We start from the raw sequence: 21,076 nt of genomic DNA, 5'->3' as shown, positions 1-21,076 counted from the left end.
TCACAATTTCCTATTCCAAAATGCAAACACCTTTTTTAATAAAATGCAAATTAAGTTCAAATTCCCCACATAAAATCCTGAGATTTGAACATATGCTATATATTCACTTTTGCTGAACAATGGGTGGGAAAGGATGTGGAAGTATGAGATTGCAACAAATTTCATATTAAGTGAAGCTGTAAGTTAAACACCAGCAGATGTTCTCATGCAGCAAAAATAAAATAAAAAACTCTAAAAGTCCCTCTTAACCAGAGAGTTAACAAACTGTATAGTGGCTAAAAGGATTAGGAAATCAGAAGAAGATAAACCTACCTCTGCCTTTTGGAGTAATAACCTGTACCAGGTCATCCACTGTTACATTGCTTTTCCCTTTCTTCCTTGCAAATGCCCTTGAATTAAATTGAAAGAGATCAGTGGTGTTGAAATGGCAAGAGTTTTTTCTTTGGAAAAAAAAAGAGTTCACAAGTTTAAATTGAAAAGGGCAATGAGTCCCTGCAATGCAATATATTCTAGTAAACCCACTAATTAAGTTCATTATTTGGACTATAAATAATACTTTAGTAATACATTCTACTCTATTGGTTTCTTTTTTCTTTTCCATGAGAAGAGATCTAGGATTCAAATCTTTTTAATAGCAACAACATGAACATCAATACCCAATGCTATAAATTTCTAAAGAACGAACTTAATCTATTACAAGTTCTTATTTAAAAAAAAATGAATTATAAGTTCTTAAGAAAGATAATCAATATATTCAAGGTTCCAATAAAAGAACAGAGTTAGAAACCTACCTCTTTCATGCTAGTTCCAACTAATCTCAATTTAAAAGGTTTTAGATATCTTTTCTCTTAAAATACTTTAGGATCTTACTTTACCAAGTTACCCCCATTTTTCATAATTTTTGGTCTTTAATTTTTGAGATCTAGATCAAAAACTGAAATGAACCTGAGCAACCAATACCACGAAGTACTTGGAAAAATTTCTTATGAAGATTGCAAGGCAGTTGAGTGATCCTAGTAACTATGCTTCGAATTCATTTTTTATAAAAGAACTAAACATATTGAGATTGATTGCTAATCTATTTGAGAAGAAGTTCTATAGAATATATTGTTAATTCATAATATTTATCATCTTCAGGAGGAGCTCATGTGAAGATCACTTGCAACTAGTTTGGTGCACATGATACAGGTGAGCATTAGAATATATAATATATATTCCTGATATAGCCATAGAATGTCATATTGTTATTGTCTTATATAGGTATCCTCTTATAGTCAAGACATTTATATGAATATTCAGCTTATATCATTATCTTTTTTGTTTTGTTTTATTACTTGTAACCATATAAGAAAAATGAAATGCTGCAATACATGTTGCGAGAAATCAAACACTTGCTTCTATGGTTTCTATGTTAATGATAAGGCCGTAAGAAATGAGTAGGAGTTCTCTAATCAAGGATAAGAAACAGGAATAAGCTAAAGAAGTAGCTGTGAGAAAGTTTTCTCAGGCTTTCTGCATTTGTGCATGTTCCTACTTTACTAATTTATTAAGTAAATCCTAACAAAATCTTATGCATTGAAGAAGCCATAACAAAATGCAGATTCGTGATTAGATACTCTTTTCATAAGTTTCAAGCACCATAAAAAAGTTCACCAATTTTTCACTCAGCAAAAGTCCATTATTATAAACAGTATAACCAAATGTTGTACAAGTAGCAACAAAGAGAAATTTTCTGAGCCACAACTCAAGACCAACAATAGAAAACTTAAAAAATAATAAGAGTAAATAAAAATAAAAACCTGCAGAGAGCTTTCATTTCATCCCTCCACCCACATTCTATGAGCCTTTCCCTCAAAAGCTCCTTCAACCGTTCTTTTTCTCCACTCTCGATTAACTAAAGGTGTCAGCAAAAACAGTTTAATTTTTAAGCTAAACACTAGCAAGAAAAAACACAAAATAAATGAAATTAATTTATTAAAAAATTTGATGATGAGATCATTATCAGCATTAATTTCCTTTATTATACAATAACAAGAAGAAAAAAAAAGGAACCTTGATGTTTATGATTTCTTGAAGAGTGGGTTCTCGGTCTTGATTATTATTCTCTGCATCAGGTGTTGGGGGCCGGTTGATTGAACCCCTTCTTTTGCCAGGCATAAAAAAAAATGAAAGTATGTGGACCTATCAGTTAAGCAATAAATATTGCAAGAAGATGAATGTATAAATAGCTAAGCAGTTAATCACCAACCTAATTATTGACACATAAGTTCTATCAATAGCAAAAGCCAATGATTCAAGTCAATGTTGATCAGACGATGACATTATACAACCAGTTTATCATTAGTCTTTAAAAATGAGAGAATGAATCTAGAAGACTCAAACAAACCAAACTGGTTGAGGACCATATGTAGCAGAGGATCACTGCTGTAATTACTATATTTTAGCACAACTTTTATGGCCATGATATTTTGTTAATGGTTATGTCTTATTTTCTTGTCATTTTTCTATTCAAGGATTCTAGTAATACTAAGCTATCTAAGCACCCTGAAAATAATTTAGTAGTTCATCATTATTAAAAGACAGCTTATGAATAAAAATCTAGCGATACTTCCATTGAATTAAGTGCCTAACAAACCTGACAATTGTGTTTGTGGCCAATTCGTATAAGTGGGAAGCAAAATTATCCCCTTTCTTTCCTTTTTCCTATCTTTTGATACCCTAGTTTGCTGTGCTTCAATTTGGTATTAAAGCCTAACGGTACAACTTTCAAAGACTCTCCCTACTAACCCATGATAACCGGCAAAACTTTTTGTCTCTTCAAACACCATGTACAAGTGGAGAGAAAAACTCTACCATGGTGCAACAATTTTCTCGTCAAAGAGTGACCATAATTGCTTCCATTTAAGAATGCATTCTTCCATTAAGGATATAAGCCTCAGGAAGTACTTGAAATATTTCTCAAAAATTTCCTTCACATCAAGATCCAACTCATTAGATATAGTTTGTCCTGCAACCCTTTCTGAGATTCAAGATTTCCCTACATTTGGTTGCTTCGTCCTATCAGCTAATATTTTGAACAAGGAACTTCATTAGAGATGGCAAGCCATAAAACTTTTCATGCCATGACAGGGTGTGACATGAGTTCACAATATTTGGGACAGTGCAACATAACAAAAGTCTTTATGCTAGCATAACATGAAACAGCCATCATGTTGGCATGACACAGTATGTCAATCAGCACAAACATAACATACGACATGAAAGAAGCAACTTTTGCCTACAAACTCCAAACTAGGATCCTTTTGATGCCGTAATGATTAAATGTTTGTGATCCTATAGTTATCTTTCATGAAAAAAGTAGAATAAAAATTATAAGAAGGGAATAACAATACATCAGTGGAGAACTAGGGGTCCCCCAAAATGAAGAAAAGATATAGAAAAAGGAAAATAGTACGCACAAGATCAAAACAAAACCACCGGTCAAGCTCTATATAATGGACCAGAAATTATCCTTATAAAGCCTATGCATCTTTGCTAAAAGGGTTGCCAAAAAGATTAACTTACTCCACAAAAATGAAGAAGAAAAATGATGTAGACTCTCTCTCCAACCAACCCGCAACAAGGCAAAAAGAAAAGAAAAAGTAATTTTTCTTTTTAAGAAGATCCATTTTTTTTGTAAATTTTACGAAGATCCATCTTTTATTTCTACCTTTTTCTATATTTTGTTAACCACAACCACAACCACAACCCCTTCCCCCCTTATCAGGAACCCTAGACATGGTGACTGACCCGAGATAAAAAAAAGAAGAAGAAGAAGAAGAAAAGGAAGGAGAAAAAGAGAAGTTTGAGTGATTTTTATTTTCTTTTGTCGTGATTACAAAACACAAAAATGGTCTTTTATAGGCTTTATGCGAATAAATCAAGTGGCCTCTATGGCTGGTAATCTACGGCTGTTTCGTGTCCCAGCGGCGGCCGTGGGATTTATTGATTAGCATGGAATCTGCAAGGTCTGGTGGCGTGGGTTAGGGTTTGTCAACCCTAACTTTAGTTGACTTGAAATTATTACAACTTTGCCCCTCAGCAGGCAAAATTTCATTTTTACTCTTCTCTTTATATTATACTATTAGGGTTACCTGACAATACCATCCACTTGAGCATCGACCTTGTCCTCAAGGTTGATTTGAAATTTTTTTTTTTTTCGAGTATCCCTTCCATAACAACCTCCTCTAAGGTCGTTACCGTTTTACTTACACAATGGTATATTTGGAAATATCAGTCTCCACACTTGTAGCAAGTAGTCATTGCTCTTCTAGGTTTCGTATCCCTTCCCGCAGCTCAGGGTGGTTGTCATAATTTCTCGGTTCAAATCCTTCCGAAAATTTGGCAGCTTTGCTACTGAAATATAAACTTTGGCACATTTCTATCACAAATTGTTTCTGAAGCAAAGCTTGCTCAAGGACTTGATTAAGTGCGCGCAACTTAAGTACCCTTATCATGGGTTGTAGTTCTAGTTTGAGGCCACTAATGAAACTAAATATAAAAAATTTCTTCGAGAACATGGAGTTACCTGCATCCATGAGAGAGCATCTGTGTTCAAATTGATCTTGATAGTGGAGAACAATGCTCGTTTGAGATAATTTATTGAACTCTATGAAATCTTTTCGTGATGATCCCCTGAACCTATGGTAGAATTCTTCCACAAAATACTCTCAATTCATGGTATCGAATTTAGCTAGCCACCCGCAATACCATACATCAACAACTTCTCCCAAATATAGAGATGCAATTCTTTTATTCGTCAGAGATATTGTGGATCATAAAATATTTTTTACACTTAACCCACTCACGGGAGTTTACACCTTCAAAAAGAGGGATTTTCACCTTAGGGAGCGAGAAAGGCAGGTTGAACTGATCTACTCTACAACCCATAGGGTTTGCATATTTATAATGTTCTTAAACTAATTCTAAAAGAAAAATGATAAAAAAAGGAGTCTAATGCTAAACTAATTAATGCAATGCTTAATTAGATAGGTAAATAAATCATAATTAATCTAGGATATAAATCATAATTAGGAATATAATAAAAATAATACTAAAATACTAGGGAGAGACTGAGGTTCTGGAAGAAGGAGCTCTCTTCACGAGGTTTCCATTTATTTTTGCTATTGCACAACACATATTCGAATGATGTTGTGGAGACCAACAGGGAGGGTACTTGGTCTATTATTTTATCTAGGAATATGAACAATTCGGAGATAGACAAATACATGAATCTTCTCAGCTCTCTTACTGCGAGTGTCCATTCCTGAAAAGGTGGAAGATGAGCTAATATAGAGTCTTCGTAGGATTCTGTCAAATCTTTATGCTTATATTTCACCAAGAGAGGGAGAGACAATTTAAATTTCCTTCTAGCATGATTCAAAAGCAAAGGCCACAACCAGGGTGGCTTTTTCTGTCTAGGTACAGTTAAGGGGATATTGACAACTGATCCAGCTGATTAAAAGACGGAAAGTACTGGTAAACAGATATTATCTACGCCAAAAAGGCAAGGAGACTTGCAATCATATTCACTTATCTTACCTGGTTGCTCCCTGGCTTTGGCCTTTGGTGTTAATTGGGTCATTGCTAAAAACTGTAGGAAATGAGTTGTGGGCATGAAAAGGTTTCCACAGGCAGAAAAAACATTAAAGACTTATCCCCTTGTCTTGCCTTGTGAAATATTTGCTGGGAGAGGACTAAAAGGACATTTGAAGCGATTGAATCTTCTCTCGGTAGATTTAAAAATTCTTGGTTCCAAACTTTTAAGCTTTTTGATAAAAGGCCAACAGTTGTATTCTACTTACAATTTTGGGGACCTTGTAGACATTTTGCTAGACTTGTAAATATTTTGTATACATGTTGCAGCCCCTTGATGCTTTATTAATATACTTTTTACTTCTAAAAGAAACTAAAATACTAATCAATTTAGGAATATAAACTTAGATAAATATTGATATTTAAAAAAATAATAATAGTTGTATTTCTACAATTCTTCTTTATATCACTCTCCTCCAGTTAAAGCAAACTCATCCTTAATTTTTGAAGTGTTGAAGAACGAAGAAAATCAATCGATAAATGTTTGAATTTTTTTTTGGAAATCCTTGGACTTATTGGTCTCTAAGGAAACAACTTTGCTAACGAAGACATCATTGAAGGTTGACAAAACCATGAAGGTACAACAATCTTACACAATCCACAATTTTTTCTTGATTTTCTCTTTGGGTCCAATATCAGCAGTTTATCTTTACATAAAGCATGCTGACCAATCTCAGGATTCTCTTCACCCTGAACTCGATCATCGTTGGAACCTATCTTTTAAACTTCTTTATCTTCTTTTGAAACTTGGTGCTCATGTAAGTCCTCAACTTGCTTTTCAACTATGCATTTGTTCTTTCATTATTTTTTTCATATAGCTCGAGCTCTTTTTATGACTCTTTATTTTGCAAAGACACTTACAAAACTTTCCAGCTTATTAGAAGCCAAGGCTGGTTGCTAAAGGTTACACATAAAGACAATGAATTGACTACAAGAAAACCTTCCAGTAGACAAGTTAAAATTTATTGGTATGTTGCTTAAAAATTGCAACTTACCATGATTATGAAATTTGAAATGAATGCAAAAACTGTTTCCCTTAATAGAACGTCAAGAAATATGTGTATATCATATAACCCAAGGGTATCACATGCTAGGATGCCAATAAGGTATTTAAGCTGCAGTCTATTTTTGGACAGAAGAAAGTCTTCCACTATTTAAACATTCATTTTGATGAAAGTACAAAGAATTTATTCTATTGAGAATGAAGACAAGAATTGTGTCTACAAGAAGGTAACTAGAAGCAAACTAGTGTTTGTTTCTCCACATAGATGACATCCGACTCATTGAAAATGGTATTGGGATGTTCTAGTTAGTTAAAATTTGGTTGTTGCAGGACTGACCTTTTTGAAAAGATACGGGAGCAAAGACCTATATTTTGGCGATTAGGACAGGCTGCACCCCCTTTTGGTGCTAAAAATTAATATATTTTAAATCTTATTATTTCAAGAAAAATACTTTGGCGATTAGGATCTACTTAATAAGCTTGTCTTTTCGAAATATGTTAAAGTAATTTTGAAGAGTCTTAGCATGAAGAGCTCAAAGAAGGAATACTTATCTTTCTACCACGGAGTAAATCTCTTCAAGAGAATACACTTACAAACTTCAGAAGAGAAGAAGGATATGAATGATATCCTGTAGTTCAATAATAAGGTCTAATTTCGTAGGTTATGATAAATGATTGGGAGTTAGGAGAATGCAAGAGATTTGTTAAACACCATCCCGTGATGTCCAATGTGCAACTGAGTGAAAACAAGGATAAGATGGTATGGAAACTGAAAAAGCATGGGATGTTCACTGTTAAGTCCTTCTATACTCACTTGATGAAGAGAGGAGGGGACTGTCAGTTTTCTGGCCCAACAAATGTAGAAAGTGAAGACACCTCCAAGAATTGTTTTTTTTTTTCTCAGGAAGCAGGTTGGAAGTGCATCCTTATGATTGACAAAATGACGAGAATGGGAAAAATCATGGTTAATGGTTGCTATTTATGTATGAAAGCGGCTGAATCTTGTAATCATATTCTCCTCTAGCTTGGTGGTTTACAATATTTGATCTATGGTGTACAGTCTACTGGATATTAATTGGGTCATTGCGGGTTTGGTTAGGGATGAACTTTGGGCATGAGGTGGGATGAGTAAAAAAATCAAAAGTTGTAAAGGTTATTCCTCTTACTATTTTTTGGGTGGTGTGGAAAGAAAAAAACAATAAAGCATTTGATGGGTGTATTGAGGATATGGCCAGAATTAGAGATAGGTTGTTCAATGTTTTTGGATCTCTAATACTAGGAGTATAACCTTAATGGATAGAATGTTTTTGGAAAAGTTATCGATATTCTTACTGAAATGTAAATATTTTGTACATGAGAGGCACTCCTTGGTGCCATAAACTTAATACATATTCTTTTTTATTTTGTTTTTTTTAAAAAAAAAACTCTATTCCTGTGCACTTGGATGGAAACAATGAAAATCCAACTCGTGCCTTATTAAGGATGGGTCCACAGTCAAGTCTTTCTACAGGCATCTATTTAGGTATGAAGATAATGATACTAGATTACTAATCTAACAAATTTAGATGGCTAAGGTTCCACTCCTTATTTTGCTTTTTGCTTGGCCGAATAGTAAGAGTTGCATTTTGATGATTAATAATTTAAGAAAAATGGGTAAATTTTTTGTAAATGCGTGTTTCTTGCGTAAAAGGGCGGAGGAGATTTGCAACCTTGTTTTGCTTTGGTTTCCGGTCGTCTACAAGCTTTAGACTTTGATTTATGAGTTCTTTTGCATAAGTTGGGTGATGGGAATTGGTGCGAGATGAAATTTGGGCATGGAATGGTGTTTAGAGGAAGGAGGAAGCATTTGGATTTAATTCTGCTTACAATATTTTGAGTTATGTGGAAAGAGAGGAATAAGAGGACTTTTGACGGAGTTGATGATGTGGATGGTTTTGACATACTTAAGAATAAATAGATGGTTCCACACCTTTACTTTTTTGTTAATTGGTCATTCTCCTTTCTTGATGGAGTTAAGGGACCTTATTGATACTTTGATTGATAAGTAAATTTCTTGTACATGGATTTGGCACCCTCTTGGTGCTATTATTAATAATGTACTTTACACTTAATATTTCAAAAAAACAAAAATTGTCAACTATGATGCGTACCAGGCCCGAAGTCGCATATGTTCTAAATGTCAAGGACAAATTTTAAGGCAACCTCAATTAGTTAGAGCATAAAGAACATTCTTAAATTTAGAAAGGATTAAGGATCTTTTATATTTTTTTTCATTTATGGAGAAATAAACAAGTTGAGAGATAAGAGTTACATATTCTAGCTTTATACTTGACCCTGATGACAATAAGTTCGTCTCAAGGTATGTATTTACCACAAGTAGTGACTATGGTTTAGAAGAGTTTTAAAACATGTAATAACTACTAACTTGACCATCAAAGTCATATTCACTGCTACAAACAAAGAGTTGCAAGAGCTCTTAGGATCCATAAGTTTATCACCCAACTGAAAATAGTTCCAAACATTGTCATTCTATCAATAGAGAAGACTATTAACAATATCTTATAATTAACTTTTTCATTTTTTAACACACCTAAACAAAACCAAATAATATTAGAATCTTTCTTTTCTTTAATTTACTTTCTCCAGTTTTCGACATCCAAACAAGATAATTGTCTTTCTTTTTTTATGCTTAAACCCCTTATTTGTCCTTTTCACTTCCACCCATTCTTTTATTATTTTATCCAAACAAGTGACAAGTTAGTACTTTTACAGCACAAGTACTTTTACAGAACAAAATCCTACCATTTCCTTCCCTGGAAAGAAGAGATTACCTTTTGTTATGTAATCCATAGGTCCGATGTGATTCCTGTTTAAAAAAAAAGACTTTCAATGATTTCACGTGACCTATATATTACAATTAAAAAAAGAGTGCATATATAATAAATAACTACAACATATATAAAGCATGACTGACAATTTATTATATCAATTTACCTACTTATTGGATCTCATTTACTTAGAATCTCTCACTTTCATTACTTAGGATCATTTATTGACAAAAGAGGTTTCACATGAAAAAACTAAATTTTTTTAGGTTAAATTATACCTACGTCTTTGATGTTTGAATGTAATTGTAATGGCTTTTTATTTTTTTAATAACAGTTAGTGCTTTCATAAATTAAAATGCCACTTTTAATTATCCATGTATACATTAGTTCCCCTGCACACCTTCAGTTTTTCTTACACTCTCAATGTTGCATTTTCTTAACATATAAACTAAAACCCATCTTTTTTGTGTTCTCCAAACAAAATTGCTTGTTATTTGTTACTTTCAATTATGTGATTGGTAGTAACATATTTAATTATCGTATGTTAAGAAACTGTACTCAATTAAAAGGTATGTTTGTTATGCAGGAACTAGATTTTTATTTAAAAAATAATAGACCCAATTGTAATTTTTTCTTAGAAAAAATTATTAGATAGAAGAGGAAAAGGTACTACACCAAAGTACAAGGAATCCTCTTGAAACAGCAAAACAATGAAACAAGGAATGAATAAAATACATAAAAGTTATAAAAAAAAACAGCAAATTATCTCGCTACAAACTAACTTTGTAGTAAAAGAGACATCCTAATATTGCCACACAAAGCAGCAAACAAAATCAATTTGTCCCAGAAAAAAGAACGAGGTGAGTAACAATTCCTAAATAGTCTAACCAAGTATATCTTTGCCCTTTACCTATTTTTTTTTAATATATAAAATACATGTACATATCTATATAATAACACCTTTGCAAAAATTTAGTCTCTTAAACCAGAAAATAAGCCCAAGGATTTTATGTAGGTTCTTATCCGCTAGACCTTGTTCACAGGTCCTTGTGAAATGAAATCAGGTTAAGAGATACCAGAATTTCTCTAGTTTTTTCTTCCATCCTCCCTGTCTTGAACAAAATAGAACTTAAGCTGAATAGAGAAAACAAAGATCTCCAAAAATTTAATCCTGAATAAACTTTTATAAAATTTTATCTAGTATTTTTTATTGATTGCCAAAACGCTTTGTGCTTACAGCACCCAAAAAATAACTGCTTAAGATTATGAACTACCTTATCCTAGAAAGCTGCAGTTACAGAAAGAGTCAAACATGATAAACCGCCATGCTTACCAAGTGGCAATCAACTACAATAAATTAACCACATAAAATAGAACACCACTAGATAAAATTTATTAAGAAATAATACTAAATACTTAGGCTCAATTTAGTACATAAAAATGTCTTCTAGTTTCCATTTCTAAACTAATATGTTTTTTCATATTCATGAAAGTATGTAAGAGGTGTGTACTTGTAGAACAACCAAACACAAACATAATACTTTTCTAGAAAGCACTAAAAAGAATACTTCATAGTTTTCTTGTTCCACATCATTTTCACTATTATTTTCTTAATTGTAACTAACAAACTAGATGTTTTTTGGATGTAATACATATAAATTTAGGAAACCAATACTGCATGGATGGTATGTCTAAGATCTAAGGGGTCCACATGGCTCGGGGTATATAAGGGTATTGATTGGGGCAACGATGAATTCATATATTGCTTTAGAAACTTAAAATGGGAGATTGACGAATATATGAATATTCTATATTGCTTTCTCCAGTGGGATCACCAGTGAAACCAAGGATGTACCTGTTTCGAATCTGAATTCTAAGGGACTTTTCTCGGTTAAGTCATACTATAGACATTTGACTAATAGAAGAAGCGCAAATAATAAGTTCACACGGGAATAATTTGGAAGGTAAAGGCCACTCCTAGAGTGGCTTTCTTCATAAGGAAAGCAGTGTGGGAATGCAATAATTTTGAATAAGTTAATCAGGAGGGAAAAGATCCTGGCAAATGAGTGTTACTTGTGCAAAGACATGTAATCACATCCTTCTTTAGTGTCCATTTGCACACCAACTTTGGCCTTCGGCACACAACTATAATGGTTGAGTTTAGTTATTGCATACACAGAGGAGAGATATGGGCATGGAAAGGAATTCAAAGTTAGAATTGTTTTATCAAGCTTATTCCCTTGGCAACTTTTTAGGATATTTGGAATGAGATGGACAAGAGAGATTTTCAGAGTAAAGAATCTAAATCTGATAACTTCAAAGATTCATGATTCCAAACCTTAAATTTTTTTATTAGAAGTTGTAAAAGGTTAGGAAGGAAAAATACTGAATAATTCTTATATCTTTATTGAAATGAAAGTTGCGATATATGTATATGTAAACGGATTTATATATGGTAACAACATAAATTACCCTAATTATTTTATTCCTAATTATGCTTACATATTTGGAAAGATAACCATATTATTATGTATAGAGAATATTTTATAATAATCTAACACTCCCCCTCAAATTGGAATATAAATATTAATCATTTGACAGATTTGCAAATGAAGTGAGTAAATTAAAAAATGCATTATATAGACTCAAGCAATTGCCTAGAGCATGATTTGACAGATTTGCAAAGGTGATAATAGGCCAAAAATATAAGCAGATGCAAGAAAACCACACCCTCCTTATCAAGCATGCAAAGTCAGAGAAAGTTAAAGCTCTCTTAGTATATGCTAAAGGAAATTGATACTCAAACAATGTCTGGAAAAAGAATTCAAAATTAAGGAGTTAGGTAAGCTGAAGTGTTTTTTTGAAACTAAAGTCTCACTCAAAGTTCAGGATCTTCATCTTCTAGCGAAAATATATTTATGGCATACTAAAAGATGTTGGCAAGTTAGCACGTAAATCAGCTAATACTCTTATTGATCTCAATCATAAATTGCAACTGGCAGAAGATAGTATACGATACATAAGGAGATGTCTTAGAGATTGATTGTGATATTTAATATACATATCACACACAAGGCTAGATATTGCCTATGCAATAAGTGTTATAAGTCAGTCGCAAAACCTTAACAAAATGCATTTACAGGCAACATATAGAATTCTGCATTATCTAAGAGGGGACACCTGAGAAAAAGACCGTGTTCAAAAAGAATGACAAGTTTCTCTTAAAAGCTTATATAGATGCAAACTATGTAGGATCAATAGTGGTCAAAAGATGTACATAGATTATTGTACCTTACTTGAGGATAATTTAATCACATAAAGGAGTAAAAGGTAGAATATAGTTACAAAGTCGAATATAGACTAAGTTCCCAAGCCATGACTCAAAGAATACATGAGCGTCTATAGCTAAAGAGAATTTTAGAAAATCTAAAAATCAAGTGGTACAACTCTATGCGCCTTATATTGTAACAACAAATTGTTCATATGCAAGTTACTATAGCTAAAGAGAATTTTAGAAAATCTGAAAATCAAGTGGTATAACTCTACGCGTCTTATATTGTAACAACAAATCGTTCATAAGCATTGTTCATAACATGTCGCAACATGACATGATCAAACATATTAAAGTTTATCAGTACTTCACCAAAGAGAAGTTAGACAATGGTTTAATATATGGTCCATACATGTCGACCAGCTCACAACTTGCGGATGTGTTGACTAAAGAGAATGTTTTATATGTAATTAGGTTAGAGGGCTTTATGACAAATCACGTTTTATGTAATTAATTGTCTATTTCATTTTTTATTCTAAAAAACTTATACATATAAGGTTGTGATATTCAATAAAATATATTTTAATTTTTCTTAACAATTATATATGTGATAATATGATTTTTACTAATCTTTTATTGGAGAAGAGGGTATGTCTATTTATATTTCTACATCTCGAATCATATTTGTATTATTATCATTAATAATAATATGGATTGAACCATTAGCAAAGAAAAGTTTAATTCATAAGGAGAAGAAGATGCAAATTGGAAAAAAAATATCCTTTGATTCTTTGATCCTCAAAAAAAAAGAAATGGAAAATTCATGGAAAGTTACAACCCTCACCGTGTAATAGTGCACCGACATCAACATTGCTTTTCGACCATAAGACCAAGAGCTAACTATCGAGACTTCGGGTTATCCCAACACCTATATCATGATCTTTCTCTGATAGTCTTAACTAACTTATAAAAGTCTGTCATTTTCTTTTAATTAATTTTATATCCGAACCACAAAAAGTTGTACCAGACCTTTGATCTTTTATTAGTATCCACTCCCTTAGACTAGGACAAATACATCAAGAACCCAGTGTAGAATTCAGATTTCTAAAACAAATAGAATGTCCGCAATTAGTCATGTAGGTTATATAGAATCTGAGACAAAAGAACAGGTAAGTTGAATGTGATAAGTACTCTATCAACAAAATGGGTAAGTTCCATGAATTTGATATAACCATCATATCACTAGTATCACACTGCATAGCCATAACTTCCATAGCATTTAAGAACAAACAAATGAACATAATGACTTTATCCCTACCATAATTGAGAGGGTTATCACTTAACACCACTTGCTGAGAATTATTTACCATCCATTTAATACCATAATCACACACAATCATAATAGGCAAATTCTTCCTTAGATGGTAACTAGGCCTGTGTGTTTTTGTATACATAAAAACCAAGAGAATGCAATGAATAGGAAATCGAAACTAAGAGAAGCTAAGAAGGAATATTATAGACAAACACTGTGTGCCTGTCAACCTTCTCCACACACACATATTACGAACAAGTACTTGGCAGCAGCGCACACTCTAATTAAAGTTGTACATAGAATGTGAAGTCTACCAGGAATCATACCGTAGTATTAGGAGTAGAAGATCCACCACTCATGATCTGTTGTGTCTTTCCATGTTTTTGGACCTCCATATGCAACTCAGGTGCCTGAGAAGACATTGAGAACCAAGAATTTTATCTCATAAATTGGTACACCTTTTTTTCTTTTTGATGGAAAAGAAGTATATTAACAAGATGGTGCAACCCATGTAAAAGAAAATAGCACGTGGGATCCTCAAGTCCTTTACAAAAGAATGAAGATAACCCTTAAACCAAAAATATAAAGGATCTAGAACCATAAAACTTCACGAAAATTCACCTAACATTTAATAGAGCCTTATTATTCAACCTGAAATGCAAGTGTCATCAACAAAGACAAGTGAGCCGCTTCACAATATCTTCTTCTTCCTCATGCCCAACCACCAATTTCAAAAACAGATGACATTCCAGCCCCTATAATCTCCTATTGGGACCTCCATGACAATAAGATGCCATGGTACAGTCCTGAGCTTGGCATAGGGTAACAGCACCTTGGACGCTGAAGTTGCAAAGCAAGTCAGTAACTGGCTTTCTTAACCATAAATCTCAACTAACATTTACTAAGCCCCACTCAGCATACAGACAGGAAGTCCCAAAGTCACTGTGTGTTTTTCATATCCAATATGCAAATCAAGTTCATGTCACTTCTTTTTGAAATGAAATCAATAATTGGCAATCAAAGATGCATGAAGAATCCACACTCCCTCAACATAACCAAGCCTTTTAGCAATCAACCTAACTAGGTCCCTTCCTTTGATCCAAATGGCTCGTATTCTCTAAGCAATCTTCCTCCATCAATAGGAGGCCAGTTAAATCGAACCTAGCAGTGTCCCAAAGTTTCCTTCCAAGTTTCAACAGCAAGCAGCGCCCACCTCCCAACTTGCCAAACCAATCAAGGAGTGTACCAAACCATTACTTCTTGCTTTAAGGTCCCCAAACTCAACCTTGTCCACCATGTAATTCTTGACTTCTTCTTAAAAAAATATATATAATTCTCGACTTCACGTATAGTCTCTTAGCAATCTTGGTGCTAGCATGGCCTAGACTCTCTAGTCGGTTATTCTCATATTTAATTAGACATGGATCCCCATCTTTTCTCCATCCTCCACGTAAAAAGGAAAATGGTCCAAGTTACACCATTCCAGAAAATTTGTGAAATTTGTGAAAATCAGCACAAACATAAACAAGAAAATAGTCAATTCTAGAATTAAAAAGAGAGGGGAGAGGGGTGGTCTCATGCATGTTGGACCACATCGACCCTCCACCTAAGGAGAGGTCAATAAAGTCGTGTCAACCCAGAAATACCTTAACTCCTCTAAACCAGTGCCAAAAAAAAGTTCCCCTCAATCTCTCATGTGCAGAGAGATCATGCAGAAGTCATCTCCAACAACCCTCAATAATCATTCCACAGAGACCCCCAAGCTACTCTCTCATTTCTCATACATCACAGAGAACATCCAAAACCACATGAAAACCCTAATCTTTCAAAACACAAGTCACCAGGCAATCATTCTCATGCAAGCCACTAGAATTAGTTCATTCCAAACACAAGAACATCTACTAAGTCTCTCCATCTCCAAGTTCCTTTTTTTAAAAAACAAAAGATGCCACAAATATCAAGAGAATGCAACTTGTGTATAACATATTTACAAATCTAACAAAATATCTATTGGGTCCCTCTAGATCCTCATTAGAATAAAGGTGGTGATCCCTAATAAAAAAGCTTAGAGTCTAGAACCAAGAATATCAAATCTACTAAAATTAGATTTGACGCCCTCAAAAGCTTTTTTGTTCCTTTCTTTCCATATGACCCATAAAGTAGTTAGAGGGATAAGTCTCAATCTCTTATCTCCTATATGCCCTTCCAAGCAAGGAGCTCCTCCTTGACTAAACCTGCAATGACCCACTTCAACCTCAACAAACCATAAGCCGAACTCCACAATTAATGGCAAATGGATGCAACAAAAGAATATGGTTGTGATGTGAGCATGGACATGGATCAAGTTGGCAAAAATGATATCTCAATATCAAGTGGGCCCATTACAAGAGGGAGAACTAAAAGATTACAGCAAGTCTTCTAACTTTTTATCCAAGCATGGATCAATGAGAAAGATGGGTTTGAACCTATTAAAGAAGTCCAAGACAAAAAGACAATAAGGCCATTAACCCAAGAGTTTAATAATATATACTAGTCACACCAAATGCAAGAGGGAAATAAACAAGAAAATGAGAAAACTCTTCGAAACATGAAAAAGAAAAATTCTCATAGGATTTTATTTCCTAATCATGTGGGAAATCTTCGTAATTAAAGATCAACAAAGAGGGAAAATTGTTCCTAAATTGCAAGTTATCTTGAAAAAGAGGAAAACTCTTTAAATATCAAATCTCGCAGAAAAGAAAAATACTTGAGAAAGAGAAAAATATTTTGACACAATTTCTTCCCCTAAATCAGTCACAATTAATTAACATATTCCCTATTCAAAAAGTTTTCCTCATAGGAAAATTATATTTATCATATTTTAGTCATAATTTTCTTAACTTTTGCTACTTTTCCATTCTACTCCAAATTTAATTTTCTATATAATTTGTACTATTAATTAGGAGATTATTTTTTTTTTCCTTATTATTCGTATGGCTTACACTATAAATAGGTATTTAATTCAAAATTGTAATTCAAATCAAAATTTTTTGCTTATTAATAAAATTGAAGTATTCTTATTTTAAGCTTCTAAGTTTACGAGTGTGAGTCAGTAAGTTTTCGACCGACTTGTTATGCTAGAAATTGGGACCACTTATCGAGGTAAGCCACGTGACGTCTTTTCAATTCTACTTCTTTATTTCTTTCCCAATTAGTTTGGTTTTCACTCCCCTGTTGAGTGCGGGTCAAATAGGGAGGGTTTACTTAGGGTATCAAATTTCTGATTGCTGATGTATATGCGGGATTTTGGATTTCGTTGTTGATCCTAGGTTCTGCATCAGTTGATATAAGAACTTATCCTCCGGTAAATCCACTATCTTTCTTATTTACTATTTGCATTTATTTTCTTATATAAAATTAGCACTCGTTACATAAAGTGCTAATTCATTAAATTTATTTTTAAGAATTGTTTTACATTGTTATTATAATTAAAGAAAAAGATAGAGAGATTTTGAAAAAAAAAAAAAACAAAATTTGTAAAAAAAAAAATAGAATCTGTGAAAAAAAACAGAGAGCAAAAAAAAAAAAAAAGAGAGAGGTGTATCACTCCCTTATTTTCTTTTTACAATATTACATTTAATATTATGCATTAAGTAAAACATTCTGGTTATATACATAGGGATCAATCAGATCATTAACGCTTTAAGTCCAAAATTATCTTTTTCTACTCCTAATGTCATTCTTTCTTAAGTATTTTAGTTTCATTATACATTTAAGTAGTTAATTGTATCATAACTACTGAGTTATAAGCATAAGAGCATCATATATTCTTTTTCTGTGTGCTTACTTCTGAACTTTTAGAGAACAAGATCCTTTTTTAGTATTCTTTGTAGAGTCTTAAAAGACAACCTTACTTGTCTTGATTCAAGAAATCCAATTCCAACACTTAACTTGACAGAAGAAGACAAGAGAGTTAAACACGAGTGATTGTGAGGGAATGATTTCTTTTTTTTCCATTAATATCTTTTTACAGATATGTCATATCTTAATTAAACCAACCCACCTATAACCTTGGAAGAATGCGAGGAGGTTAGGATGGATAACATGTACAACAGACTAAGCTTAGCCATTGAAGGCATAGCAACAAGGATGGAAGAAAGAGATGGAGGAAGGAACCATAGTCATCCCAGACGCCGACACCACCAGGATAATAATGAGTCACATGGAGACAATAGTGAAGTCGGTACAAGAGAAATCCAAAGGGAAGATGATGACATCATATTCATCAAGATGCAGATACCCCCATTTAGAGGAAGGAATGATGCAGAGACCTATTTCGAGTGGGAACGGAAAAGGTAGAGTTGATTTTTGATTGTCATAACTACAGTAAAGCGAAGAAAGTAAAGCTACTAGCAGTCCAGTTCACAGATTATGCACTTATTTGGTAGGATCAAGTGACCGCCCCTTAGGAGAAGAGATGGAGATCAACCTGTATCAACTTGGAAAGAATGAAGTCTATTATGAGGAAAAAGACTGTCCCATCTTATTATGACAGAGAATTGCACTAGAAGCTCCAAAAATTGACCATGAATCCCTCTCGGTGGAAGATTATCACAAGAAGATGGAGATGGCAATAATCAGAGCCAGAGTTTATGAGGTCCAGAAGCCACTATGACTAGATTTCTGAGTGGTTTGAACAAGAAAATTGCCAATGTTGTGGAACTACATCATTTCATAGATCTGGATGAAATGGTATACATGACTATGAAAATTGAGAAACATCTCAAGTATAGATGTTCCTCCATAAGTAATTTTTAGTGTGCCCCTCACTTTAGTTCCAGATGACCCAAAAATGAAGAAAGAAAGAGATTTGAAGAAACGAGAGACGAGCCCAACTCTACTGAATCTAAAGGTAACCCTAAACAACCTACTGCTACTCAAAGACCAAGTTCTATTAAGTGTTTTAGGTGCCTTGGAGTTGGACACATTGCATCACAATGCTCCAGCAAAAATATCATGTTATTGCGAGATGATGGTGAGATAGAGACTGCCAGTGAGTACAGCAGTAATAATGATAATAGAACATCATTAGATAATTGTAGAGACAATTTAACGGTCCCAGTGCAAGGTGAGATATTGGTTATCTGAAGAGCCCTAAATATACAATTAGAGACAGACAACGATCAAAGAAAGAATATCTTATACACTAGATGTCATGTGAACGAGAAAGTATGCAATCTGATCATAGACGGAGGCAGTTGTGCTAATGTCGCCAGTACTTTGATAGTTGGCAAGTTAGGGTTATCTTGTACTAAACACCCCAACCCTTATACACTACATTGGCTCAATGAGCATAGAGAAGTCAGGGTACATAAGCAAATCAAGATTCCCTTCTCCATAAGCAAGTACAAAGATGAGGTATATTCTGATGTCGTTTCCATGCCCATCAGTCATATCTTGCTTAGATGACCATGGTAATATGATAGACAATTACATCACGACGGGTTCAAAAATCAATACTCTTTACGTTTAAATGGTTTAAAACATATTTTGACACCTCTATCCTAAAAGAGGTCTATGTTGATCAAATAAAAATCAAGAAATCTTTTAAAGAATATTCAGAAAAAAAAAAAAAAAAAAAAAAAAAAAAAAAAAAAAAGAGGCTGAAAAGAAAAAGAATGGCACACTGAAAAAAAAAGAGGCTGAAAATAATAAAGAAAACCCACTAAGTATAAAAGAGACCCAAAAAAAAAATAAAGAAGGCCCAATGAGAGAAAGTGAGAGAGAGAAAAGAAAATAGTATTTATATGTGAGGGAGAGAAGTGAGGAGAGCGATCTGTGAGAAGCAAAGTTTAATTGTACTTCGATACAAGGAAAGCTATCTAAATTTTTCTGACATTGACACTTCTTTGCCTAGTTCTGTTCCCTCTCTTTTGCAGGAATATTAAAATGTGTTCCCGGGGGAGATTCCGGATGGTTTACCATCACTAAAGGGATCGAACATCATATTGACTTTATCCCTAGAGCTTAAATTCTCAACCGCCCAGCCTATCGAAATAATTCTGAGGAGACAAAAAAACTTCAACGGCAAGTGGAGGAGTTGTTAGGTAAAGGACATGTAAGAAAAAGTTTGAGTTCTTGTGCTATCCTAATGTTACTTGTGCCTAACAGGGATAGTTCTTGGAGGATGTATGTGAATTACCGAGCCGTCAACAAAATTACGGTGAAGTATAAATATTTTATCCCTAGATTACATATTATGTTTGATGAAATGAGTGGATCTGCTATTTTCACTAAGATAGATCTTAAGAGTGGGTACCACCAGATTATGACGAAACCTGTAGATGAGTAGAAAATTGTCTTTAAAACCAAGTATGGATTGTGAGTGGTTACTAATGTCTTTTGGGTTATCAAATGCTCATACCACCTTCATGAGACTTATAAACTATGTTTTACGACCTTTTCTAAGTAAATTTGTGGTAGTTTACTTTGATGACATCTTGATTTACACAAGTTTTTAGAGGATCACCTTCAACATATCAGGTTTGTCCTTGAGGTCGAGGTCCTTAGGGAAGAAAAATTGTATGTCAATGCCAAGAAGTGTACCTTCTGCAATGGAAAATTGATTTTTTTAGGTTTTATAATTAGTGCACAGGGTATTGAAGTGGATGAGGATAAAGTGAAAGCAATCAAAGAATGACCTACTCCGACATCAGTTAGTGAGTTAAGGAGTTCCCATGGTTTGGTGAATTTATACTGCAAATTTGTTAGAGATTCCAGTTCCATAGCAGCACCATTGAATGAACTAATAAAGAAAAATATAAAATTTGTATGGACTGAAAAACAAGAGTATGCTTTTATTTTATTGAAAGACAAATTATATTCTGCACCTATTTTACCTTTACCTGACTTTAACAAAACTTTTGAGCAAGAATATAATGCTTTAGGTATTGGAATAGGAGCAGTTCTAATGCAGGAATGGCGTCCTGTGACTTATTTCAATGAGAAACTTAGTGGCACACTATTGAACTACTTAACCTACGACAAAG

General features: G+C 33.5%; 1 protein-coding gene across 1 annotated transcript in view; it reads right to left on the bottom strand.

Moving 5' to 3' along the window:
• LOC110815950 (transcription/mRNA export factor) overlaps positions 1 to 21,076 on the bottom strand; it is a 28,846-nt gene that overhangs the window by 1,622 nt on the left and 6,148 nt on the right. Inside the window, exons 3-7 of the mRNA XM_088222018.1 lie at positions 14,375 to 14,458; positions 9,469 to 9,503; positions 2,053 to 2,140; positions 1,800 to 1,894; positions 313 to 389 (exon numbers count right to left, since the gene is read on the bottom strand). Of these exons, the coding sequence (XP_088078144.1) occupies positions 313 to 389; positions 1,800 to 1,894; positions 2,053 to 2,140; positions 9,469 to 9,503; positions 14,375 to 14,458 (379 nt within the window). The remainder of the gene's footprint in view (positions 1 to 312; positions 390 to 1,799; positions 1,895 to 2,052; positions 2,141 to 9,468; positions 9,504 to 14,374; positions 14,459 to 21,076) is intronic.

The sequence above is a fragment of the Carica papaya genome, chromosome 6, assembly GCF_054855325.1.
Source record: "Carica papaya isolate Zhongbai chromosome 6, ASM5485532v1, whole genome shotgun sequence".
Classification (NCBI taxonomy): Eukaryota; Viridiplantae; Streptophyta; class Magnoliopsida; order Brassicales; family Caricaceae; genus Carica; species Carica papaya.
Note: the sequence above shows the minus strand (reverse complement) of the source record. Positions and strands in the feature narration are given on the sequence as shown.